The 27155-nt window shown below is 40.9% G+C and overlaps 1 protein-coding gene across 2 annotated transcripts; it reads left to right on the top strand.

The window, feature by feature from the left end:
• Positions 1-238: 238 nt before the first annotated feature.
• Positions 239-27155, top strand: smtnl (smoothelin, like). Of its 2 annotated transcripts, none has more exons than XM_078246812.1 (10): positions 239-350; positions 707-1646; positions 19303-19384; positions 20509-20763; positions 21116-21172; positions 21255-21315; positions 21406-21552; positions 21662-21785; positions 23621-23772; positions 26255-27155. In XM_078246812.1, exons 2-10 carry the CDS (start codon positions 972-974, stop codon positions 26379-26381), a joined length of 1680 nt encoding a protein of 559 aa, XP_078102938.1. In that variant the 5' UTR covers positions 239-350; positions 707-971; the 3' UTR covers positions 26382-27155. The 2 variants fall into 2 exon arrangements, with proteins under 2 accessions (XP_078102938.1, XP_078102940.1); XM_078246814.1 differs by having other exon boundaries at positions 239-354.

Here is a 27155-nt window from a genome sequence, read left to right as displayed (position 1 = left end):
TGCAGTGAGAAAGTAGGAGAGAGAAGGAGTCCTCCTTCCAATAGTTTACACAGTGCAAGAATATAAAACCTACCCGGCCCGCCTCCTTCCCCTCCCCTCACATTTACTACTCTGTCCATGTTGTTTCTACACTCCTCCACCTCCACTGCCCTGCTCCTTTATCCCTCCCTTTCTCCACCCTCCTCCAGGCTAGAAGAGAGGAGGGATCAACCTGAAAGTTTAAACAAACCAGAGAGCCGGCAGCACAGAGCAGAGCTCACACACACACACACACACACACACACTCATATTCATATAGCAGTTTAGCGCTGAGGAAACTCTAGTGAGCTGGACCGGAGAGCGAAGCTGAGGTAGGTGTGTTGCAGCTGTGAGTAAAGATTACCTCACTGCTATGTTTAATGGCAGTTATGAATTGCTTGGAGATGTATGCTTTCTTTCTGTTATTCTGACTCCTTTAAAAGAGATTGTCCTCAGTTCAATGCTGTCAGAGCAGTTGTGTTTGAATTAAGTTTGTAATGGTTTGTTGTAGATCTGAATTAAATCATTTAAGCCTTGATTTCATTGTTACTATCTTGCATATTTTGTAATGTAGCTGCATTTTTTTGCACGGGACATCCCATTGGCCTCGGGTTCGTTGGTTCTTTTAAGAGTTTGACAGCTGTTCACTCGCTAAAAGTCAAAAGGCTTGCCCCTTTTGTGCTTTCAGACAGAGTGAAACATCTGTACCTGAAAAGCAGAGATAATAGAAGGAGAACCAGCCCGGGACGTCCCAGGACAGAGCTGGAGGAGTGGGGATAAAACAGACCAGACCTTTGCAACCCCCTTTCACCTTCCCAACCTTTGTCTGTCCAGCCAAAACCTGACTGAAGCTACTCATTTTCCAGTGGCTAGAGGATCTCACTCTCAGACGTTAGCTCACAGACTGAGAGGCTGTCTTATCTGCTTCATCACCAGTGGCTACAGCTGCACCAATGGAAGCCCCAACCCTGGCTGAGATGGGAGACTTGTGTCACCCCCGGTCTTCCTCTCCAGAGGGGGAGACAGTGTGTGCAGCTCTAGCCCGTTATGAAAACACTCTGCGGGATGCCATTAGGGAGATCCACGTGGACGTCAGCGCTTTTAAGCTGGGCATGGAGCGTCGTCTAGAGGAGACAGCCAACCTGAGCGGGCCTCTTGGACGAGCTGTGGCTCAGCTCCAGCAGGAGAACCGGCAGCTCAGGAGTCAGCTGGAGGCTCTCACCCTACAGGTGGAGCTCCTGAGTGGGATGATGTGTGACAGGAGCACCTTGCTTAACAACAGCCACAATCACAGTCATAATCACAAGAATCACCTCAGTGACATTCAGGAGAACCATCAGGAGATAAAAGAGGTGATCTATGGGAAGGGTGAGGCGCACACTCAGAGCCAGGCTCTGGTCCACATCCAGCCCTGCAGCCTGGGGAGCAAAGCCCAGACCTACAGTGGCCTCAGCAGTCAGTCCAGTCCTGAGTCTCCACCTGCCTCCTTCTCATCCTCCCCCAGCTCCAGCAGTCCTCCTGTTGGCTCCAGAGTTTCCTCCATGATGACGGGCCCAGTGTCAAGCAGCAGCCCCTCCACTGCCCGCTTCTCCAGCCGAGCCACATTCGCCGTCTCCAGCAAGACTAACGTGAGTACTGAGTACTTCATTTTTCTGCATGCGTTTGTAGAGAAGAGATGGTGGATGCTTTCATCAGTGTCTCCAACCTTTTTTGTCTGACGTACCCCCCCCCACAGTGTCAAATGAACTCAGGTGCCCCGTCATCAACACCACCCATCACATGTATTAATTTGCATTGATTTTAAATTGAATGCTGTTTAACGCTATTGATTATATAAAAGTGTTTTTTTTTTTTTTGTTATATTTTCTTTTTTATAGTTTGGTTTCATACTCGCAGCGCTGTGGAGATAGGTCTGGCAATGCGAGACTAGTTTCGTATTAACTTTCCAGTTTGCAATCCTTCTACGACCACTGGTCGTAGAAGAAGCAGGATGTTTCAGCCATTTTTCTAGGACTTACCTATTTCAACTGTTTATCATTTTAGCTGTTTCAGCCGATTACACAATTATAATTACCAATTATAACCGTTATTTTTAGCCAGCTATTTCAACCATTTATCCGTTAATTTAAGCTAACTATTTTAACTATTTATCCGTTACTTTTTCAACTATTTAGCCACTACTTTTATAGTGACTAAACTACTACTATTTCAACCATGTATCTGTTACTTTTAGTTAACTATTTCAACCATGTATCTGTTACTTTTAGTTGACTATTTCAACCATTTATTGGTCACTTTTAGCTATTCCAACCATTTAATCATACTTTTAGCTAACAGTTTAGACTTCTCTTCTCACTTGCTCACCAGTTTTCACACACTCAGCACGTAATGTAGTTTGACTCAATATGTGAATATAATAATTTCCCTTTTTTTTCAAATTAGTTCAGCTACATCTTTTCACGTATGCCCTGGCAACTGCATAAGTAGCCCCTCAGGTACAACCCTGCTTTGCATGTCAAAAACTACCTGGATCTCAAGTCTCAAGGAAGCTCATCCAAGACAATTTGTAGTTTGTGTCCTCTTGGGCAGTTGCACACAGACGCTCTTGACATATTTGTACTGAACGACCACTTAACACAGTGCCAGATACTTTGTAACACGGATGGAAATTGAATATACAATAGCAGAAGAGATAATCCAGTAATTGTGATGTAATTGTTTTATGTTGGGTAAGGGCCACTGTGGTAATGAGGCAGAATGTGAGTTTGACTGAAGACGTGTTGCATTGTGGCTGTGTGAATGTGTCATACGAGGCACTGGCTCTGTCACTGCGGTTGCACAATAGACCTCCACCAGCATATCTAATGGATTTATGAAGTACAGTAACATGAGTCGAGCAGGCGCCTGGGAGGTGAGGTTAGTGTGGTTGTGTGGTTTTTAGACCTGAGTCAAATATGTGAAATCAGCATTGTGAAATTCAGGCTTTGGTTAGTCATTATCGCTGTTGTCCTCTTCAAACCTTGTGGCTCCGTGGCCGCGTTGACTCAGTGGGTAGACAGGCGCACATACACATAGAGGTTTATGCCTCGATGCAGAGGTCCAGTGTTCGAGTCCGACCTGTGATGATTTCCTGCATGTCTTCCCTCTTTCTCACCTATCTTTCCTGTCCATTAAAGGCGGAAAAGCCCCAAAAAATAATTAAACAAAAAAAAACCTTGTGGGTCCAGTTTGGGAGAAGTTTCAGCTTCACCTGAACGATAACATGGTTCTGGTTTGAAAAAATTCCAACCACTTTACTGAATAAAAAAAAAAAAAAAAAGGGGAGATGGGGCGGGGGTAAAGCTGTTTTCTCAGTTCCTGGAAAGCTGACATTTTTATTGATACTAAGGGTGTGTCAAAATTGGTTTAATGTTGTGTCTGTGTTACATCATAGTTAATCACTGCGTTGAGGGTGACCAGACGGCCCGTATCTGTGTTTTAGTCCTTAGAGGTTTCTGAGTTATTATCAGCAATACATTTTAACTGTCATCTTGGGATGCTGCTAATGGAAGTATGCCCTGTGGAGTTGGATTTTTAACTCTTCTTGGAGTCCCTTAAAGTAATTGTTGCATATTTGAATTTGTTTCTTTCTCCTTTGGCTTGTCTTGCTTCTGGTGAAGAGAATCTCTGGCCTATATCCATCCTGTGGTTGCTGCATCACTCAGACAGTTGATGATAAGGGGTTTTCAGAGCACAAAGGAAAAACTGTCCCATCTGTCTAAATATTTAGAAAAGTATAAACAAGCGGAAGACAATCAAGTCTTTTGTCTTCCCATTCTTAGGTGATTGAGTATACATGAGTGTGTTTCTTTGTTGTAATTCAACCCCTTCAGGAATTGCAGGAATGTTAACCAATCTCTGCATTAATTGCATGAACTTTTTAGCATGCTTGCTATGTTTTCCCAGAAACCTTGTTAAGCACTCTTGCAGTACAATCCAATTTTCTGCTCTCCATCAGTATGTACAAAACAGGAGCATTTAAGCCAATATCAGCTAAATACAGTGCTTCCATCTCAATGATGGAATATGCTTATCTCAAACCTAGTTTGGTATTTCTGTACTGTAATTTCTTGTTACCTATCAGTATCAGTACACTGATACATATGCAATAAGCTGATATTTACCGATATATCAGCCTGGGGTGTTTTCCACCAGACCGTGAGTAGATTGACCACATGTCAATCAACAGTGACTTTTATTTTATGTTATATTTATTACTTAAAGTAAACAGTGAATCCTTAGACATGAAATCACATGTCGAGCTGCTTTGCCTTACAAGTACTTCAAGTGGTCACAGTGGTTAACTCGAATGGCAGGAGGAAGTCCACAGAGGATCAAGTTATTTACTTCCAGGGCGCTCCGTCCTGCTGTGTGGAAAGTATGACATTTATGAGATATGTTGAGATTCTCTTTTTTTATTTGGAGCAGAGTTGTTCCTTGGTGAAGCTCTGTATTTAGACACACACACCTATATCCTCGCACACATCCTTTACGCATACAGAGTGTGATGCAACTGGCAGGAAGTTGCGTTCCCAATATTATACGGCACAGTTTGAAACCTGTTTTAAATAAATTAAGGTTCAGTGATTTTCCAAAATGGTACAGGCTGCAACAAAAGATGACTCCATGCACTATGTTCAGTGTTATGTACCAGCATCTATTCACTATCAAAAGTCTTGCAAGGCACAGTACATGCACACATAGTCATACAGATACAGATAAGACTCACGAAAAAATGTAAAACCACATGCACGCACATGCACACATTATGCAAATAGCTGTTAGTCCTGTAACTGTAATTACCAAACGATGTGGTGGATACAACAGAGGAATTTTATCTTCTGTGAAATCATGTGGTCAGAGCTAAACAACACAAGGGCACCTTTGTTTCCGTGTGTCTCTACTGTGGGAGATCCCCCGCTGTCAGCCAAGCACACCACTGCAGAAACAGATCAGATCAAACATGAGAACATGCTGTGAAATTATATACAAGTGCACAAAGGTTCACTGTGTGTATCCAGTTTTTTTGCTCACATCATGGTAATTAGCTTCATGGGATTTTGTTTTGGGTCTAGATCTTGACACACTGCAGTTTGAATCGTAATTGCAGCTCGCTCTTCTTGCCACATCCTCACCTGTCTGTCAGAGATAGACGTGAGGAGGAAGACACAGTATATAAAGATCAGTTGACTGTTCATACAGGCCTGATTGACATGCTACACCCGACAGTTTTACACACACACACACACACACACACACACACACACACACACACACACACTCACACACACACACACACACACACTGCAGGCTTGGATCCAAGGTGATGCTATCTGTGCTACAGAGATGTGTATAGGCGTGTCTGTCTTCCAGCCTGCTCTCCAGCTGTTGCTGTGCACATTCACTGTGACCTGCCAAGCTGCCACAAGAGGACACACACACACACACACACACACACACACACACACACACAGACACACAGATCTCTGAAACACACCTGCAGCACGTCAGCATGATCTTGCTCATAAAGAAAACACACCTGCAGCACGTATCTGCATGAATTATGAATACTTACTTTCTTTTCTGATCTGTCCGTCTCTTTTTTTCTCTCTGCTCTTTAAACAAGAAAGATGTTGTTCTCTTTCTATCAGCTGACTTGAAATATATTTATATATAGGGGTTGTAGGTTTCTTCCTCTCATTCTGCCTTTATTGATAAAAACCTTGACAGTGAATGCTTTGCAATATTTGGGATACTGATTCAGTACATCGGAATTCACATAAAAATACTTGAATGAAAACCCAGCTGTGTGTGTGTGTGTGTGTGTGTGTGTGTGTGTGTGTGTGTGTGTGTGTGTGTGTGTGTGTGTGTGTGTGTGTGTGTGTGTGTGTGTGTGTGTGTGTGTGTGTGTGTGTGTGTGTGTGTGTGTGTGTGTGTGTGTGTGTGTGTGTGTATATATGTGTGATGTTTCCATCTGGAAGGTTTTTTTAAGGTCTGTAGAGGCAGCTGTGTGGCTCTTTTCTATCCTCTAATGGTTCTGGGAAACAGGAATTAGTCAAGATTAGGATTAGACAAAAACCTAAACCTCCTCAACAATGTCTCCTCTTCCCCCTCCATTACACACACACACACACACACACACACACACACACACACACACACACACACACGTGTCAGCAGACAACGCCACTGTTGCCAATTACAGTGCCAAAGCAGCCGTCTCAATGGGTAATTGTGTGGGTTCTTGTGCTTCATTGGGAATACATTGAGTATGGAAGGATTACAGTATCAACCCTTCTCTCTTCCTCCCCCTTTTCTGACTCATTCCTCTCCTCTTCTCCATCTCTTACCCGCACCCTTATTTCACTTCAACATCTGTTTAACCATAGGCTCAGCTGACATTTTGTGCAGACATGACAAATTTTTTGATCAGTTTTGAGGAATACGTTTAAGCATCGAGCTTAAAAGTTCAGTCTTAATAGTGAAAATAGTAGTTTGACAGAAAACAACATCTTAAAATAAACGTAAATGAATACTTCACCCTCAAAATGACCATTTGTATGTGAATCAGGATATCCCGACCTCTGCTGCTTTGATTTCGACCATTCTTGTTTTAATAAGTCTGTTGTGAGTCCTTTAATCTTATGAAAATGTAATGCTATATTGCTGGATTTCACTTTTTTATACAAATTAGGCCACCGAGGCCACAGGACACTAAAACTCATTCATATTTATATGGAATAATGCATTGAATTCCATAGACAACAAATGTATCAGGGAGAAGATTTATTAGAGGATCAAATGAAAACATTATACATACATTAATTAATCATTTACATACTTACTGTGAGATTTCTTATATATTTATCATTCTTTCTCTGAATCTGTTTTCTGTCACAGAAACACACACTTTCATTGTCCTTACCTACAAATCCTTGCCAAACCACACCTGTACCACTCAAGACTCCACTGCTGCAGAGCATTAGACACAGTACATTCCTCTTGCACCGCGTGCCTGTGTTCATTAGTAGATGAACAGATCAGATTAGCGCAGTCAGGTCAGAAGGTTATCTACTGTTCTCTTTCTTTTTCTTTCTTGAGATTGAAAAGTTGAGTTTGGGGCAGTTGTGGATGGGTTTCTTGTATGGGCTCAAAGGACTTCAACGCATTAATGCAGGAAGCAACAGGATTTATGGGAAATGTGGTTTTAATTTTGAGAAACGTCTGTCCTCACAACACCACTTCTGGGAGACAGAAGCTCCCCATTGTCCAAATTGAATTACACTGTGATTACTGGCTGCTGGTGCACACGTTTACATGCACGGACCCTCCTTTAGCATTAACTTATGAAAAAGGTGAAACCACTATCGTGTGCTTGCTGCAGTGTACACACACATACTTGTTTTTGTACATGTGCAGGTACATTTTCCTACATTCTGTGATGCAGCAGCTAGCCAGTGTTATTTTGGCCCATATAGAGATGTTGCTGTCCTGTCTGACTAGAAGTGTAGCAGATTTTTCTCTGTTTAAAAAATAAATTATGTTATGGTGTGTCATGCTGAGTGGTTGCAAGTTCGCCATCCTGCAACAATAACTTCCTATTACAATAATTGCATTTGAAGTACGTCAGTGTGATCTGGTGTGCCTCACTGTGTAGTTTCTTCCATCATGTCGTTGTATTTATGTCTTTTTCATTTGATAGAGAGCTTTGCATAATGTGTCTGACCCCTTTCTCCTTATCCTTCATCTTCTTTTCACTATCAACCATCTCCACTGGCATCTGAAACTTGTAGGAGAAAACACAAGCAGCCCAAGCTGACCAATCGCAGTTCTTGTCGTCCCTCCGTGGCGTAGTCAAAGCCACCTTGGCTCCAACATGTAGTTACATTTTTAAGGAGGGGCATAACCCCTGAACACAAGAGTACAAATCCCACTGTAGAGTACAACCCAACATTTATATTTCTTTATTGATCATTGTTCATATGAGGTTAATCCTTTTTCAACAGCCAACTTAATGGTAAACTTTCTCACATGCAGTGTAATAGCATAACTAAAAAAAATGAAAAATAAAAAGATTACGTAATGGCATAAATGCCAAACTCTTTCAGATATTGAACAAGAACAGACTTACCAAAAATGGCTGCACACATGACCTCAAATGTCAAATTGATAGAAGAGGCAGTAACAATTATTTGATGTTCCACAAAGACACTAAGACTCTTTTTTATCCACCCTGTAAAAGAATGCGTTGATTTGGTGTAAAATGTAACCTCACCACACACTTCAGTCAGCCTGATCAGTGCTCTTCAGAGACTGAGACTCTCACAGTACGTCAAGTAATTGAATGAGCCGAAAATAGGATTCTTGTGCGAGAACTAATCCCCCTTTATAAAATACACGAAACATGTGAAATGTGAAATGATAGATACATCAACAGTACCAAAAGTATAGCACATATAAAGAAGGTTGGCATGAATGTATTGTATAGAGAAGTAATTAGAAGTGTCAGGTTATAATGGCAGCGCTGCACACCTACATGAATATGACTGGACCTTCCTAATCAGCTGAACCACGCAGCTGATGAATGATCCAGCGATGGTGAAGCATAAATGAAAGATCTGATGTCAATCTGGTAATTCAAGCACAACTTTCATGTTCTGCCTGAACTAACCAACACGTTCAGACACCCAACTCGTCACGTACGGCAGCTTGGTCAGGACCCCTTGGTGTCACATTTTTATCACTCTGGGTTCCCCCTTTGGCATCTTTTTTTTCAACGTACAGGGTATGGTTAGGTTCAGGAAAAAAAAAAACTTCTTGGTTAGGTAGAAAATAAGTAATTTAACTGCTTCATACTGACTATTTGGTTTGCTTTGTTTCATTGTTTTAATTTTCTAATTTCTTTTGTCTGTCACTGGCAAAGATGAAGGGAAAAAAGGCATAGACATGAGTGTGTGTCTAGATCCAGCAGATGACTTTTACAGATAATTGAATGGGTGAGAGTGTTTGATTCTGTGTGCTCAGGGTTACACTGCAGCGTAAAGAGAGCGTAGTGTAGTGTTGTTTATCTCCATGACAAAGACCTTTGACATTTACCCGCTGTCTGTGGAAACTCCCCAGGCTGAGCCAGCTCTGACTGTCTCTGATACTGTGATGTACGACCTCTGATCTCTGTGTGTACACAGATTCTAGCAGCACCCATGCATCCATCCATCTATCCATCTATCCATCCATCCATCTATACATCCATCCATCCATCCATCCATTTATCCATCCATCCATCTATCCATCCATCCATCCATCCATCTATCCATCCATGTACTCCTCCCTGCCTCTGTGGCCCCTTCCTCACCCTTTTACCCCTCCCCCAATCTCCCCCTCAGTGCTCGGCTGCATTTTAAGGCTGGATTCCTGGCACCAACCCCCCTACGTTGCTATTAATACAGCCATGAGCAGGACAGAAAACTGAGCTTCAAACACTCACACTAAAATGGCAAATATATGAACTGGCTTTTAAATCATAACTCTAATTTAAAAACCTGTCATAGATTTATTTATCATTTCACCCAATATAATTTCAAAATCAGCTCTACACTATTGCTGGGCCCTCTTCCTGTTATTAATTTGCATGGGTGGTTTGGCAATGCAAACTGTTTATCAAGGCTATTTTGAATGCTGGTTTGGCAAATATATTTTTTTTGATTAAGACATGCTTTTAGCAAGAAGTTTAAATGGATTTGGACTGATATAGAAGAAATAAACTGAAAACAGGGCACAGTTGAAGAAAAAAGCAAGTGTGTGTGTGTGTGTGTGTGTGTGTGTGTGTGTGTGTGTGTGTGTGTGTGTGTGTGTGTGTGTGTGTGTGTGTGTGTGTGTGTGTGTGTGTGTGTGTGTGTGTGTGTGTGTGTGTGTGTGTGTGTGTGCTGGGGGGTTAACAGAGGTATGCAGCCACTCCCTGGCTACCCCTGGCTCTCTTAATGACTTCCAGACAATAGGCCGTGTTCCCGTCATCATCTCTGTGGAAACAGGTTAATAACTGACTTGCCTCTTTGGCTACGTCAGCTCCATCCATCATGGGAATACTTTACAATTTAATTTAGCTGCAGTCGGATCCAGTGTTTTGGGAATAATGCCCAGAAGGCACTTTAAGAATTTCTTTTTTTTTTCAGACATTAAGTCTCCCACCACAGGAGAGTGACCCAGATATACCTGCTACTTTGGGCATTTGGGTGCTCAGGAGAAATAGGAACATGACCCAGAGTAAATCTATCGGCCCGTTAATCACTGTGAGGATGAAATTCAAAATGTAAACCCTCCAGAGGTTAAATGATGGTGTGTTGGAGCCGGTGAACAGATGTAGATGTTTCCCCAACAAGATTAAAACTATTAGTAGCCCTGCAGGAAAATGGAGGCATTGCAACAGCTACAATAACAGCATACAGTGAGGAGTAAAAAATGTAAAATAATAATATGGAAAATGGATAATATTTAGATCAAACACAGCGGGTTAATTCAACACTACAACATGGTCTGCGGAAATGTTTGAATGAAGATAATAATAGGAAATAATAAGAACAAATAGTGTTAAATATCAGAGTGTGTAAAATAAAGGCACTGCAAAGAAAACAACGGAATATATATATATATATATATATACATATACATATACATATATATGATATGATATATTATGCATTATTAATATTATTATTATTATTATTATTATGAAATACATGCAACCTAAAGTTTTCCAGAAATAAATTTGTAATTTAGTTTTTATTATTTAGCATATTATTATTATTATTATTATTATTATTTTATTTTTTTTGCATTTTTATTTAGTATTTTAGCACCTAATAACATTTTAAGTTCTGGATGAAAAGAGATTAGAGCTCGCTTCCACTCCTTTCCTCTGCAGGAGTGTGAATCTATACTCTCACGGTGATAAGATCTGGTTATGCTTCTTCTCCATCATATGTGTGTGTTTATATGTTTTGTTGCCAGCCAGGCCAGCCTCAGGACCAAGTAGAAACATGATACAGGCCATGACGTGGGCTGCCTGGGTAGTTTGTATGATGGAGATGGTTATAATAATGACGTCTGCTCCATCCGGCGTCTGATTACTTTGAAGTACTTCTCATGAGTCATCAGATCATAATGTCTACCATGTTCAGGATCTTAGTTTGCTGAGGCTGATGGGAATGCCATTAGTTTTGCAGGTTTTTGGTCATAAACCAAAGTATTGGATAGATTAAAAATGTTAATCAGTGCCGTCCCAACCCCCTGAAGTTCCTGTCTCTTTCTGAAGCTGTATTTAAACTCATGCTGGAGGCATTGCGTTTAGCTGAAACTTTAAGGTAAACAAAGATATTGCAAGCGCCTAAACACAGATGGTAAAGCCTATGATTCAGCCTATCTCTCTCTCTCTGGGAAGTATGCTAAAGTGTGGCTGGCCCTCCGACATCCAAAAGGAGACAGTCCTGAAACAAAACATGACCTTATCAAGCAGCTGTCTACGTAGACTCCTTGAAACTGTAGAGAGACAAACATAATTATACATGGTTTGGTTATTAGAGACCGACCGAATACTCTCGTCCCGTGACCTGTGACCTATGATGACCTGATGTTGTCTAAGTCTACCTTTTAGTCTCATCATACCACAACATGGTGTTTCCGTAAATTCTACCACACAAATCATTTACCATTTACCCCCATGCGATAGTCTAATCCTACCTCAGATTACTACTGCAGCAGGGATGTCTCTCACTCTACACACACACACACACACACACACACACCACCTGTCCAGTGTAGAAATGGGAGTGAAGGAAGAGGGGATACAGACCACAGCTTCTTACCTACAGTACTAAAGGATCTGCATGTCAGACTCCCCTGCGCTGTCTTGCCCTCCTCTGCCTCACTGCCAGGAACTGAGGAGGAGAGGAGGATGGAGGAAGGTACGTCGATAGGGAAGAGAGGGGAGTCACTCTCTATTGTTGCCATATGTTAGAGCTAGACGTTACAGACGAGGGAGTACAAGATTGAAAAATGATCTTTTTCCCACAGCTAACAGGACCTGTTTCTCATAGATAGTTAGCCTGGAGGAGACTGAAACCATACTGTTCTTCAATATATATATATATATATATATATATATATATATATATATATATATATATATGGTAAATGGAGAACATTTATACTGCCCTTTTCTAGTCTCAGCGACCACTCAAAGCACTTTACACACCAATGGCCCAGCATCTGGAGCAATTTGGGGTTCGGTATCCTGTCCAAGGACACTTCAGCATGTAGACTGCAGGGGCCAGGATTCGAACCTTCCGATTGGTAGATGGCCACTCTACCTCCTGAGCTACAGCCCTTTATAAAGTGTTATATATATTACATAAATACTGTGCATATATATATATTTATTTTTTTTTTTGCCAAAAAGTCACAGACTGTCATACGCAAACGTATTGTATTTAACTATGTTTTATAGCTGAGCTCTCTGAGACCCCAAACAGAAGTAATGTGTCATTTTCCAGAGTGGACTTTTTAAACATCATCAGTTAAACATTTTACATTTGCAACTTATCAGCAATTCTCATAAAGTTAGGAAAAGTCATTAAGTATTAAGGTGAAGAAACAATAATAAGCATGCTATATGTTGTTTGCAAAGCTGACATTTTGGCCATAGGGTAGCACTAGAGCAAAGATAATGAAGTGTTCAAAATAGAAAGTCTTCCTCTTCTTAGAGGCATGAATTTGTTGTTGTAGACCAAAAGAGACAGGCTGACCGACTGGCATCACCATCCATTGTCTCTGCCAACAGTGAAGAAAGAACTGTCTGTATTGCTCACATAAGCAGAGAATGCAATAGATTGTTACAGACCTCAAAAACATCACAAAAGCACACATACACTGCTGGTTTTAAGATGCTGTTTGCAGAGGAGCACATGTGAAATCATGTCTTGTCACCAGCCAAGACTGTAACCTGCATTCAGAGGTACTTTGTCTATGAAGAGAACATTTCTCTGTACAGTGGTTCTCACCTGCAATTAGGTTTTTATATCCTCTCAGTTCAAAGGCTGTGCATATTTTCCACTCTCAACCCAAAGTGGTATTCCCTGAGATTGTTCGAGCAGAGAAATTGCAGGCTGCATGAATTTATTTGAAGAACAGGTGGTTTGACTGTGTCTTTCTTCCTCCGAGAGGATTCCTCTGTAGACTCCCAGGGGGAAATTACAGAGCGGGAATCCTCTGTCACTAACTAAGGAGAACCCAGCTGATATCTTTACAGTAGCTGTGCGTACACCAGAGCATGCTTCTTGCTCCATATGTTACATCTGCTCTTATACTGCTGCTGTGTTTTGTGCTGTTTTATGTGTCCTATAGTAAAATGTAAAGTCATTGGCTGTCAGTCATTTATTACAGTTGACAGTGCTGAATGGCAGTTTACAAGCTTTGTAATAATTGATATTGTGTAACATACTCTCAGCCTGTCCTGTTACCTCTCTCATTCAGCCATCTTTTTGTCAGCACAAAGGCATCACTGTGGAAGCATGTGTGTCCTGATGGTAATCTTTGTGTTAGTGCATTTGTTTTGCAAATTAAAAGGAGTACTTGTCTCTGTACGACACACTGTCTGCAGAACAGAATTGGCAAAGGATTACAATGGACAAAGGATTTATGAATACAGTATGTAAATCATGACTTTGGTTGATGTTAAAAATAAATAAATAGACATATCACGTTATAAGAATAGACATTGCTTGCTCTACTTTACTGTCTCTCTTTATCAGGCTAAATGAATGACCATGACTAGTTAAGTGTTAAAACAGTCAGTAATATGGAATACATGTACACCATTAGCTCATAAATTGACATTGTGACAGAAAGCAGAAGTAAGGAACACCCTTAATTTACTGTAATGCCGAAAGTCGGCACATTACATTACACCTACATTGTTTAATTTCAAATGCAACGTGCTGCAGTACAAACCAACACAACAATGTGTCACTGTTCTGATACATTCTGAGTGTTTCCCAGCAGACTACAGCGTACCCTCGTCAAATAGTCACCCTCCAGCAGCCAAGTCGTCACGTCCACACCTAACCCCTACCCCTACAAAGTCTTTATTAAGGTGTCAGTGATGAAGATGCCTCTGACAGCTAAACAATGTCCTTCGACTAAACACAGGACGTGGTGCTCACCCAGCACCCTCATACCTCATGAATAGACGGGTTTCCCAGGACACGTTGTCCCAATGCACACAGCCAATACTGTGGCATCTGCAAATATTCTGGTGTTTTGTTACTATTACAAGACCAAACTTCCACTGAGTTAACGCTGGAAGAGGATTGGGAATTGACTTTAGTTTTAGTATGGAAACACTCAGGATTCAGGCGTATATATCACAAACATCTTTTTAATTGATTTGTGTGTAACATATTAAACATAAATGTTGCCATTTGATGTGTTGAGCAGAGTACAACAAAACAATACTATAGCTAAAGTACATTATCAATACCAGTTGGTAGGCCCAAGTCCAGTTTACTCCACATGGAAAGTTAGCTAGCAGCTGTTTAGGACATGTTTTGGTTTATCTTGTCTTGTTTGGTGAAGAAAAGTTTTTTTAAATCAATTTTAGTGCTTCAAGTTAGAGTTTGCAAAGCTGTTAGTGACAGAGGGCAAACAATTACAGGTTCAAAGAAACCTGTCGCCAATGCTATGCACCTGTAACCCAGTTAAGGACATTTTATTTATTTATTTAGTTATTGTTTACACCTCATTATCATTTCATTTGAATCTGGTAGTCCATAAAGGTACATTTGTAGTTTTTTCATAGGTTCAATATTTTTGCATTTATCCTCTGTTATAATAATAAATACATATATTCATTGTTATCCAGTGAAATTACTGATTTAGCCGGGGGGGTGTTAACACTTTTGCAAGGCACTGTATCCGTGTCACATTCTCATTATGGTGCTGAGCCCCCCTAAAGGTCTGATCCTAGAATCGCCCCTGCCTCAGTGAAGTACAGGTTGATATGTCCCGTAAAGATGGCAACACTTGTTGTATGATCAGTTGTAACACTTGTTGTATGATTAGTATGATCAAACTCCTTCTTTGCCTTCCTCACCCTCCTCTTCATCTTCTTCTTTCTTCTTCTTATTCCTCTGGCTCTGCTCACATGCATACCGAGGACTTTTCCACACATTCCCTGCTTTCACTGTTTTCATCCAAACATTTCATAGTTCCCCACTCATGAAGCAATGACGCACTCTCGGGGAGTAAAGGATTTGTTGTTCCCTGAAGAAAGAAAAGGGAGCTTTTGTCTGCTTACACTTCTATCACTCCATTATGAGACTGCTATGAGAAATATTGTGCATGAATTCATCGGTTGTTGCTCTCCTATTGTGCAGTAGTGTGCAGTAAGAGAGTGACAGCTGCTAATGGCAGCCCAGACTAAACAACCGGTCAATCAACTTTGTCTGATTTACTTTATAGAAGTCAGGGACAATAAGGATGAAGCTGAATGTAAACAAACCTCCTATATGCCCATTCAGGGTTACCTACACAGCTCAGCTTGGTCTATTTTAGTGTCATCTTTGCATGTTGGTTTCTACTTTTAGCCCCTTATCAGTAGGCAGCAAACACTCTAATACACACGTGTCTGCCAATAAAGAGAAACGTGACTTGTATTGTAGCTGTTTGTGAAGCTGCCACCAGCTGATGATATCTTTTTTTGATTGATCATTTAGATTGATGATTGATCATTTGATTCCTAAAAAACCCAGGGCTTTTTTTCCTTCTAGCCCAGACTATATCTGGCGTGGAGCCAGACCTTACTCCACAATGCTTTGGAGAAAGGTCTGGCAATGCGAGACTACTGTCTTGCTGACATCTACATTTTAATAAAGGGTGATAATCCTCAAAACAATAAATCAGTCCATGAAGTGCAGGGTAAATCCAACAGATATCACTTGATGTGTGTGTGCATACTCTTGAGGTTCTTGTGCCAAAATGTTTGTGTGCTTGTTTAACCGCATGCGTGCACAAATTTGATGGGTGCAGCATGTCCTCAGGTCCCTGGTCAGTACTGTGCCATGTTAAGTGTTGGGCACCAATGTGTTCTGCCAGCAGAAAAGACCTCAAGATACCAGAGAGTTTACAGGAACCTCAGCAGCTCCGCTATCATGTTTCCCCCTCTGACCCACCATGGACGGTGATCTGAGTACTTAAGCCGAGAAAGCTCCCCTCCCCAAAGTCAGACATTCTGCAATTTGTCTCCCTCCTCCTGCATGATAGCCAGCTGTTTCCACCCCACTACCCCGTGCCTCTGCCTTCTTTCCTATCATGCAATATACAACTGCTCCCCTCTACCTTTCTCACCTTTTCCCTTCAAGGTGTGTGTGAAGAGAGTGTGTTTGGGGGGGTTGTCATTTCATAAACAGTCGGGGGGGCACTGTTTATAAAATTACAACCCCCTAAACACACTTTCTTCTTGACTTGTTTTAACATACACACCCCACCGGCATTCCTATATGATGAGCTCAGCCAAACACACACACATTTACACACTCCCAGCCATTTCCTCAAGTGAGCACAGCATGCTATCTCACAGCAAGAACAGCATCTTGTTCTTTATGTGTGTGCATGTGGGTGAGATAGGAAGGGATACAAAGGTGGTTTTTGGCTTCTGCCATGCTAGAGACTTTATCTTTTGCTGGCAAAAAAATTTGTTCAAACGGGTTGATTCATGTAAACTGCAAAACGTTTTTTTCCCCCGTACCTGTAATGGTATCTAGCCATGCAGATAGTTTTGATTTATTTGTAGAGGTTTAGAGATATCCATCTCTGACATTTTGTGCCTCCAACCAAAAAAAATGGAAATGTTTAAATTGATTAAACATCTCCTTTAGAAACAGTTTCCCTGTTACTATAGATAATCCACAGAACTCACTGCTAACTGTTTTGACTTCTTCTTCAGTAGAAAGTAGATCCAATGCAAACTGTTCAAAATGAGGTCTGTGAATTATCAAACGTAACCAGGAGCCAATAGTGGTAAAACATGCTTCAACAAATACTTAGCTGCTCAAATCAACATAGTTATTTTATCAATGGATCAAATGACTAAGTATAAAGTGAAAAGGGTCGCTTGAAGTGATGAATCTGCAGCTTTAGCATCTTTTACCTCATTGTTTTAGGGCATGCAGCTTCACTGTTTTGGTTCAGTCTCACTGCAGCGATCAGTGTTGTTTCTAGTAGTAGTAGTCAGTGTTAGCTGTGACACGCCCACTGTATGCTAACTGCCCAGTACTAAACAGCAGACACAGAAAGAAACGACTAGCTAGTGTGGAATGTTTAGCAGCTCAGGAGCCAGATATCTTCATCAGGAGGCCAAAACTGAGCTAAAAGGAGAGTGAATATTGGAATTAAATTCGTTAGATGGACACAAAACCACTCCTGCTAATGTTGCTCTGTGTCTGCTGGATGTGTGAATAAGCAACTGTTTGCTAACTTGTTAGCCATATACTTTATAAAGTAGTAAACGTGTCAAAGTTGTGGTTACACCTTGTTTTCCTGCCCCTTAATGGCCCCAAAAATCTGTTACATCAGGCTTTTAGAAAATGTTACATGCTACATAGTGCCCACGTTCTGCAGACTGAACAGTGTAAAAAATGCTCAAGAACTTGTTGCTACAATGCACTTATTTGAAAGGGCCCTAAATTACTACTTTTTCATACTTTCAAGCGATTGCAGATACATGTGAAGGGTTCAGGTTGTTTATTTTTGTATGGTCCCATCTTCTGTCTGTTCGTGTAGTGGTTTCTGACAGCAGAGACAAGCTAACCAGATGCTGCGGCTCTGCTTCCAAACATGCTGACGTTATCCAAATACAGAAATGATGCATCAGATGCACCAGTGGTGAAATAATGTTCTCGGTTAAACACAGTGCAGAAATCGGCCTTGTCTATTTAATTCCACTGTGACAGCCAAGTTTGAAACACAACCAGCTGGTCAGAGTTGTTTGTTGCCAAAGAGCCGAGGATCTCCAACTTGGCTGCCTGAAGGTCTCCTGAAAGCCTCTTTTAGGGTCTGCTAAACCAACACAGATATAATGTGACATTCAGTTTGATACTAATCTGAAAAAAATGTGCACAACTATCAGCGCTGCACTATTGACCTCAGATGTGTTGTTCTGTGTCAAAGGGGCCGACTATCAAGACACTAAGCTCCATCTATCTGTCTGACAGGGCCACATGGAAAGTGACAGCTTGACCCACAACCTATGTGGGTCAGCAGCACCATGTGGTAAAGAGTTTGAGATAGAAGTATCTGCTCAGGATGGTGATTAGCTGTTTCCATGAAGCTGGTTGTGTTTGGAGAGAGGAAAAAGAGCCATCTCTGCAGGTCTGTACTGATCTCAGAGACAGGAAATAGACAGAGTTACATAGACATTGAAATGTGAACTCAAGATTGCTGATCATGTTTGACATTAAAACTTGATCGCGCAATCACTTTAGCAGTCAGGCTGCCAGATCATTCAAAAAGATGTTGGCAGTTCTCCCATCACTGAGTGTGTCAGTGACAGTGGTGCCTGATTTAAAACAAAGACTTCTTAAGTCTTATCACAGGAGGGGAGGCAGACACACACTACACACCAACCCGGTGCCTCCGACGCCTACAACAACCAGCTCATTTATCCACACACCGGCAGACTTGGAAATGCGTGGAGTTGTCTCGTGCCTCGTCGATTTATTGTTGTGTTTTGTTTTGTCTGAAGTCGTGTCAAAAAGGCCCACATGTTGGAGAAAAAAACAAAACTTGGAAAGAGTGAAATGGTCCAACAATGACTCAATGAGCAACGGATATCTGGATTTATTTTTTTGTTCAAACCAGAAGAACATGATGCCCTGAATCCAAACACAACATATTGGTTTATAAATGGCTCCAAACAGAACATTACAGGGCAACAAATACAATTATGGTAAAAGCAAGAAATACTGTGGCCAATCAGTCATTACAACTCATCAATACCACAATGATTAATTCACCTGGTGCTTAAATTGCTGGCTTTCAAAGCTCTAACTTCCCAGCTTGTTCTTTGTTTTGAAGGTTAAAAAAAACTCCACCCGGGAGCCCTCCTACTGCTCGCCAGTAAAAGGTCAAATATGACTTCAAGCACCTTTTAAAAGCAATGAAGGGTGCAAGTGTTCACTACGATTCTATGTGTTTCAGAGTATTGAGCGAGAGGAGCCAATAGAGGTGGACCCCGCCCCAACACATGCTGGATTGGAGAATGGACATGCTGCTACCACAGGTAATCACGTCACAACTGTAGCAAACAGTGAAAACAGTTGCATAATGTCTTCTGTGGCTCTGGAGGAGCTTTGTCAAGTCTGAGAAAACAACCCTGATGATGTCATCAGGGATTATGGTTAGTTAAGGTTTTTGGAGCTTGTCTCATGCCAGGGACTAAAAGTCTGAGTATCTTAGCTTCTGCTCCGTCCTTGTTGACCATTATTTTTTTAGAACCTGTCTATTGCAAGTCCCCCATCTTTATGGAGGTTCAACACAACATGACTGAGGAGAGAAACTTTATATTTGTGGAGTACTTTGTTGTTTTTAGGCTGATTTAATTATTATAAATGCATGAGGTTGGAGAGGTTGCCTTGTAATTAAGACGTTTTCTGACGCTTTTTCATCATGATGATTACAGTTGCAGTAATTGAATGAGTTTTTCTTTCTGCTGGGTCATAAAACACAGGGCTTTCAAGCAGGGAAGCAGAGCTTGTGTCCCAGAAAAACCAAAAGACTTCTACCTAGGAAATGCGTGTTCTATGCAAGTACTACCTAAGGAGACCGGTGTTTTAATTCAAACCACAATCTTTTTTTCTAATTTTAATTTAACTTAACTCTTTGGTGCCAAAACTTAACTGTCGTTGCTGCATGACGGCCACCTTTTGTCGGATAAACTCAACTGCAACGGCCCCTGAAAGGGCCATCACCTCGAAGTGCTCTGTAGCCGGCTCACAGCAACCTTTTCTCAGCTAAATTTAAATATGAAGACCGCTAAACGTAACTGTCATGTGACCATGTAAGATATGAAGGAATTGTTGTGCATAAGTTTCCGTACGTTATCGTTAACGAGAATGCGTTGTAATGCGTCACTATGTTCACCAGTTATTCCCTGACTTTGTCTGTCTGTTTTTGTGGGGTGGACACCCAAAACAATGAGCTGAAAAAGGAAAAAATGCTCCATAGAGCTGAGGGAATCTGGTGATTATTCTCTGTGGGTTTGTCACTATGAGCAACCCGTTTTACATTACACATTGTCATTTGAGCCAGTGTTAGTATAAAACGTAGATATCTTATCAAACGTTGATAAGAGCAGCTTTAAGAACTTTCATCAATGAACAATTTTACATCTTTATATCCAACCAGAACATTCAGAGTTGGTACACGGAAAAATCTCTCCACCCAATGACTTCCCACACGAGCACACAGCCCCTGTCGCCATGCGGATGCCCCACCTCCCTATCACCGCTACCACCAAGACGGCAGAAATGAAGGGCCCCGACTCTCCCAGCAGCACTGTTGGTTCTTGCTCCTCTCCAGTCCCTGAGGCCTCACTTACCAGCCAATCAGCTGCTAGCACCAACCAGACCCAACCAATAGAGGAGTCTTCAATTCAACCAGGTGGCTGATGGTCTCATTTCTAACTCAGCTTGTCAAGACATCTTTGTTTTTACTGTAAGATGTTTTATTGTTGTAATGCTGCATTCATTGTATACGGAGAACAAGAAAGACACAAGCTTCCTATTAGAAAACACAGTTTACCAAGCTTTCAGGTAATGAATTGAACCTGATTTTCTCTAATGTCCAACTTTAGACCTGCAATTACGTGGCTTTAAATTTATAAAAAAGATTCATTTGCAAGATTTTTAGAGATATTTTACATGTAAAAAAATCATCAATTTGCTTTCACCTGTTTTTGTTTTTTATTATAATACTGACAACTTTCAATTTACTTTTTCTTTGTTGCTTTTAGTGTCTTCTACATGGACCCCGACACCTATCAGAGCTCTGGGATCTCCCCGCCTTCAAGGTGAGCCATACTTTCAGACACACACATGCTATCCTGACTACAATATCATGGCTATGATTTACTGACTGCTTGTCTTTTGCAGATAAAGCAAATTCAGCCCCAGCTAAGTCTGTCACCTACTCAGGGTTATTGCAGCATGACAGGTGAGTGAAAGGTGACTTACGAAGAACATCTTTTAGGATGGGTAAAATGTGTTTTGCTTTGTCTGACCCTTCTGTGCTCCGGTCATGCAGAGACGGTGATGTAAGCGGCGACAGATCCTTTGGGCAGGTCGGAGAGAGGAGGCGGGAGTTGGTGAGGTCGCAGACTCTGCCACGCAACATTGGCGCTCAGGCTCGTCGCTCTATCTTTGAAAGGCTGGACTCTGAAGCCAGTAACAGGTAAATGAAATGTAATGCTGCATTCGATTCATGTGGGAATTATGGTAAATAGTTTCCTAAACATTGTAACTCTCTCATGTATCCTTGCCCTGCTTCTGCTTATGTACAGTCGCCCCAAACCAGTGGACTCTAAACCCAAACTGAAGCGGTCTCAAAGTTTTGGGGTGTCCAGTGCCAGCAGCATCAAACAGATCCTTCTTGAGTGGTGTCGCTCCAAGACCATAGGCTACCAGGTAAAAAACAAAGAAATTACAAACGCTGTAGACACAATTCCAATCTGGCAATGTTATCCTGTCAGCCTGTTGTCCATGTTCAGTCTATTTAGAGCCATATTTTGTAACATTTGTTATTATGCTCTTTATGTTATGTCATAAGTTGCTTTTAGGTTCCACACAAGTTCAAAGCTTTTATGACTATGCCTGTTTTTAGCTCATTTGCTACAAATTGCAGAAATATTGCATTACTGCTGACCATTTTCCAAAGCAGATCATAGTTGATTACATATCTTTTTTCTAACTCCGAGATGGTCACTGACATCAGTTGATTTCACATTATAGCATGAAAATCAACTGGCAAAAAACTTGCTTGAGAGAGGTAATCCAGTGTGTCTGGTTATATGATTGTCAAAATGATGTTATTGTTGCACAGTAATGTAGTGGAAACTGACGCTGTGCTCATGTCCTGTGGGGAAGTTTGAACTTCTGAGCTTTAAAGTCAGTAGCAGATCAGCAGCAGCACTGTTAATGCAAGAAGATAATAAACTCACGTTGTTCTTTTCGAGATGTTTTTCAGCTGGTAGTGTTTTGGGTTTGACTTTCTAGAAACATAGCTTTGTAACGTAATGCTGTTCCTCAAATTTAGATAACAGAACAGAACTTAGAGAACAGAACTTTGACAAAAACAGACAGCCAGAGGTTTAAAGATAAGTTTATGATTATAGTGATGGATTGCCTATGGATGGAATGAAACTTGGTATGTAGATTTTCAGAGTACAGAAATTATTTTGTAGATACTGATTCATTTCTTTCCGATGGGATGAGAAGATGAATATCAATTTCACGTTTGTGCTGGAGCTGGGAGCCAATGTGGTAAAGACTGAGCCTAACTCAGTGTCTCGACCACAAGCCTTTCAGACGTGTTTTTCAACCCACATCTCACGGAACTGATACAATCTCATTTTAATCTATACAGCTGTTTGCACTAGCTCTGTCAGGCTCGTGTTTCAGCCCCGTCTCACAGGGCGTAAACACGGCCTGAACACATTATTTACGCTTCAAGTCTATTTTTTCAACAAGATGTGTGTAAGCGCAAGGTCAATGCCCAATGAAGAGACCTGAATGCAGAGGTGCAGTAAAAAAAAAAAAAGTAATCTGTTTTAAATGAGCCCAACTGTTTTTCTGTTTTTCATATAACTTTGACATGTCAGCACACTGTGCAGTGCTAATGTGCTAATTATCTACAGTACCTCTCAACCGTGGAGGTGAATGTGAGTGAGGGTCCCTGTGAATATAGGGGTGCGTGTGTGTGTGTGTGTTTTGGGGGTTAAGGTAGTTTGAGTCATGGTTGAGAAGATATTGCTGCACTCTGGTACCCTTTTCCTCACAGCAGCTTGTGCCAGCCGCTCCATGTGGCTTTGGTTATAGACTCTTATTAACTGGGAGCACACACACACACACACACACACACACACACACACACAAGAGAGAAAGATGTTCATCCGATGACTTGACATGTTGTATTTCATTCAAAGCAAACTCCAGACTAATAAAGGGCAGCCTTGAAATTACATGATTTCAAAAGCATGTAACAGACCGAAAGCAGGAAAGTGGAGGAGAGAAGAGGGGGAAGTCTGTTTTATCCAGCATAATTAGGAGCTAGACAGTAAATGGGGAGATGGCTTTATGAAGCCACAGCAAGCTTCCATTCAGTTTTACAAGTCATGTTCTTCCCCTGCTTTTAATCTTTCAGCTCTTACTGCTTTCTTCCATGCACACAAAGGTCTGAGATGACGCAGTTAAGTCACACACTGCCACATCATCACCAAATCTTTTTCTCTGTTTCTCTGTAGAACATTGACATCCAGAACTTCTCGTCCAGCTGGAGTGATGGGATGGCTTTCTGCGCTTTGGTCCACTCCTTCTTCCCCACTGAGTTTGACTATAACTCTCTATTGCCTGCCAACCGCAAACACAACTTTGAACTGGCCTTTGGAACTGCAGAGTGAGTGATGGCAATATCAGAATATGAAGACAAGGCAGCTTTTTAGTGTGTTTCTGATATGATGGATATGATGCAGTTTCATTCATTACATATTCATTGTAGAATTGATTGAAGCTCTAACATTAGAACATGGTGACACATTTGGAGGGCTTTCCCAACCTGACAAGAATAAAAGTCTGCACATCAATAGTCTGTTGTAACATTACCTAGACATACTGTAACCATAGACAGTCAAATTAATTCATGAGTCTTATTGTTCAGAATTGTATAGGCTTAAATCTGACCTACATTTTTACCTTTTGTTTGTTTTGTATTCCTTTGAATGCTCATTAATACTTTGCGTTACAGACTTGGCTTTTGTTTTATAGCCCTCTGCAAAGTTGTTATTCTATATGCCAGAACACACACATTTTATATTGGAATATTTACTATTACTCGATTTAAGAATATATTATTCTACGACTGCTGCTGCAGAATTAAGCTGATTTGACTAAAAAACAATATTCCCTTGGTCACAGAGTCAATCCATGTGTAGTGGCGGCTTCAGTTTGACCTCTTAAAGAGATCACAGAGCAGAGACTTATAGATTAATTATTACATGCATAGTATCGTTCTTTAACGCCTCAAAACATGTTTGTTAGGATGTAAAGGAACAGTCCGTGTTTTCATCAGGACTATCCAAGACACCATTAGATATTAGATGCTGAAAATGGCTTGGACTGATATTACATTTGATAATCGACTAATTGTTGTTGCAAAACCACCAATCATTCAATGGTTCCAGCTTCTCAAATGGGAGGATTTGCTGCTTTTGTCTGTTCTGTAGCATTGGAAACTGAATATCTTTGCATTTTTGACTGCTGATTTTAATATGTCACCTTGTGCTTTAGGTAATTGTGTGAATGCTGATTCAGCAGCATGTACAGTATTGTTATTCGATTCTTTTGGTTTTTTGGTCGTCTAACTTCTGCATACGTTCAGCTACAAAAAACATTCAAATATCAAAATGTTCAGCTCTTTAAGCACATGATGGGACTTGTGTTGCTATTTATACTTTTTAAAATATGGATACTATATATATATATATATATAAGCTAAATAGTAGTTTGACACAGACACACACACACACACACACACACACACACACACATTTTGTATGACAGGTGTCGAGAATCAATCAGATTGGATAAAATTTAAATTTTTTAATAACATTTATTCTATTCTGATTCGTCAGTGACATAGCAAACTAATCCCAGAGGAGAAACCAATCAGAGACCACTTCAGGTCACATGGTTGCTTGAAGTTGAAATATGTATATACACATTCATTAATCCAGCGTTGCTGACCCATGAAACCACATTAAACATGATGTAGGCTACACATCGTATGAGTAAACAATTTTAATTTCAAGTTGTTCAACTAGGTCTATACATGTGTTTTTCTAGAATTGTGATGGGGGTGGCGTCCTAGCACCCTTTAATAACAAGCCGCCACTGGAGCTAAGAAATTCTGTGTATGAAATGGGTTGAGAAATGGAAACATTATAGTGATAGTCAAGAAAAAATACTGCTCCCTGTTTACTTGTTGCCATTAAAACGGACTTACTGTAGCTGTGATTGGCCTCGCTCGAGATAACAGAACCGGATTTGTTCAGGTCCCCTGTTGTATCCCCTGACCAATCGGCTATCCTAACTTTAACTATACAAGGTCAATGCCTAACTTCAACCAATCGGGCTTCTTCTTAGGGCGGGACTTGCCTAAAACTGCTCTGGGATCCATAATAACGCAAACCATGCATACTTATCTTGTGGGTTTTCCGAGGAAACCCAATTTCTGATTAGTTGACGACGAATTGAGGCAGGGTCTCTCAACTGCCGACAAATTGCCACCGTGGTGCCGCGATGTGTGCCGAACGGATGTCGCTCGTTTGCCACTGCTGTGCCACTGTTGTAAAACCTACAACTTTCATAGAATATGGCTATTATTCAACTTTTTAAAGACATACATCTAACTAGAACAATTATCACCACATTTCCTACAACTTCACCTTCTTCTTACACATTTTAACCAGCAGTCCAGTTTAGCTTTAGCCCTAGCTTTTCAAAAAAAACTTTAATTATTCCATATCTTTTTTTACATTAGTGATGTTATTCAATTTGTCAATGAAATGTATACTAAATAAAACCATTCCCACTTTTCCAACTATTCTCACTACTTAAATTTCTCACGGATTTAGGCTGTTAATCCAGTTTAGCTTTAGCAATTTAGCTATTCAGCATTCACAAGCATTTTCTGCAGGAAATGCATTTTCTAGTTGTGTTTTTTCCACGATTTCCTGACATTTTGTAGACCAAAGAACCCCGAAATGGATTTCAGCCTGACAGCAATAACATTCACATTAATGACTTTTCACAATGCCAAATCCTGTTTTGTTTGGGTTATAAAGCGTTCCCTTCTGACTTGCGTTTCTCTGTGTCTCCAGAGTAAAGGCATGCTGCGACCGGCTGATCGAGGTGGAGGACATGATGATCATGGGTCGTAAACCAGACCCCATGTGTGTCTTCACCTACGTCCAGTCCCTCTACAACCACCTGCGCAAGTTTGAGTGAAGCTCAAAAGCAAAAGGATGTAATTTCCTGCGCTCTTCTCCTTTTAGACTTCACCTTTTTGAACCTCTTCTTCCTTCTTTGTACCCATCTGTGAGCTGATTAGAGATCCAGAGCAGGCATGGGAGCACTTTGAAAAGACTACACTGCCCCCTGGTGGTAGATTAGTGAATAATCCTCCACATGCTGCAGGAAAAGTGCTCACATACACAGTGGACATTGTCTCATGGGGATAATTGTGTGTGTGTGTGTGTGTGTGTGTGTGTGTGTGTGTGTGTGTGTGTGTGTGTGTGTGTGTGTGTGTGTGTGTGTGTGTATGTGTGTGTGTCCTCTAATGTTAACTGTATACGAAGATGAATTTACAAGTAATGTCTGGGTTGGTTTGTCAACAGTAGTTTCTGTGTGTGTGTGTGTGTGTGTGTGTGTGTGTGTGTGTGTGTGTGTGTGTGTGTGTGTGTGCATGTATGTTTATATTATATATTAGACAATTGGACAAAGGTTTCAACTATTGTGTTTTATAAATCTTTATTGTCACCACACATGCACGTTTGAAAGTGAGTGTCCATATTAATCTTTAATATTTCACCAAAGGAGAGGATGTGTGTTTCACAAATGTAACTGTATAACTAAACTGTTTGTGGGGCAGAATAGCTGACTTAATAAAATGATATGTTGCTGACTGATATTTACATCCACATATGCTGTGACATTGGGTTATTGAGATAATATTGAGATATGGAAAATGACATCAATAAATTGTACTGTGTGACACCTTAA

The sequence above is a fragment of the Sander vitreus genome, chromosome 3 (genome assembly GCF_031162955.1).
Source record: "Sander vitreus isolate 19-12246 chromosome 3, sanVit1, whole genome shotgun sequence".
NCBI lineage: Eukaryota > Metazoa > Chordata > Actinopteri > Perciformes > Percidae > Sander > Sander vitreus.
Note: the sequence above shows the minus strand (reverse complement) of the source record. Positions and strands in the feature narration are given on the sequence as shown.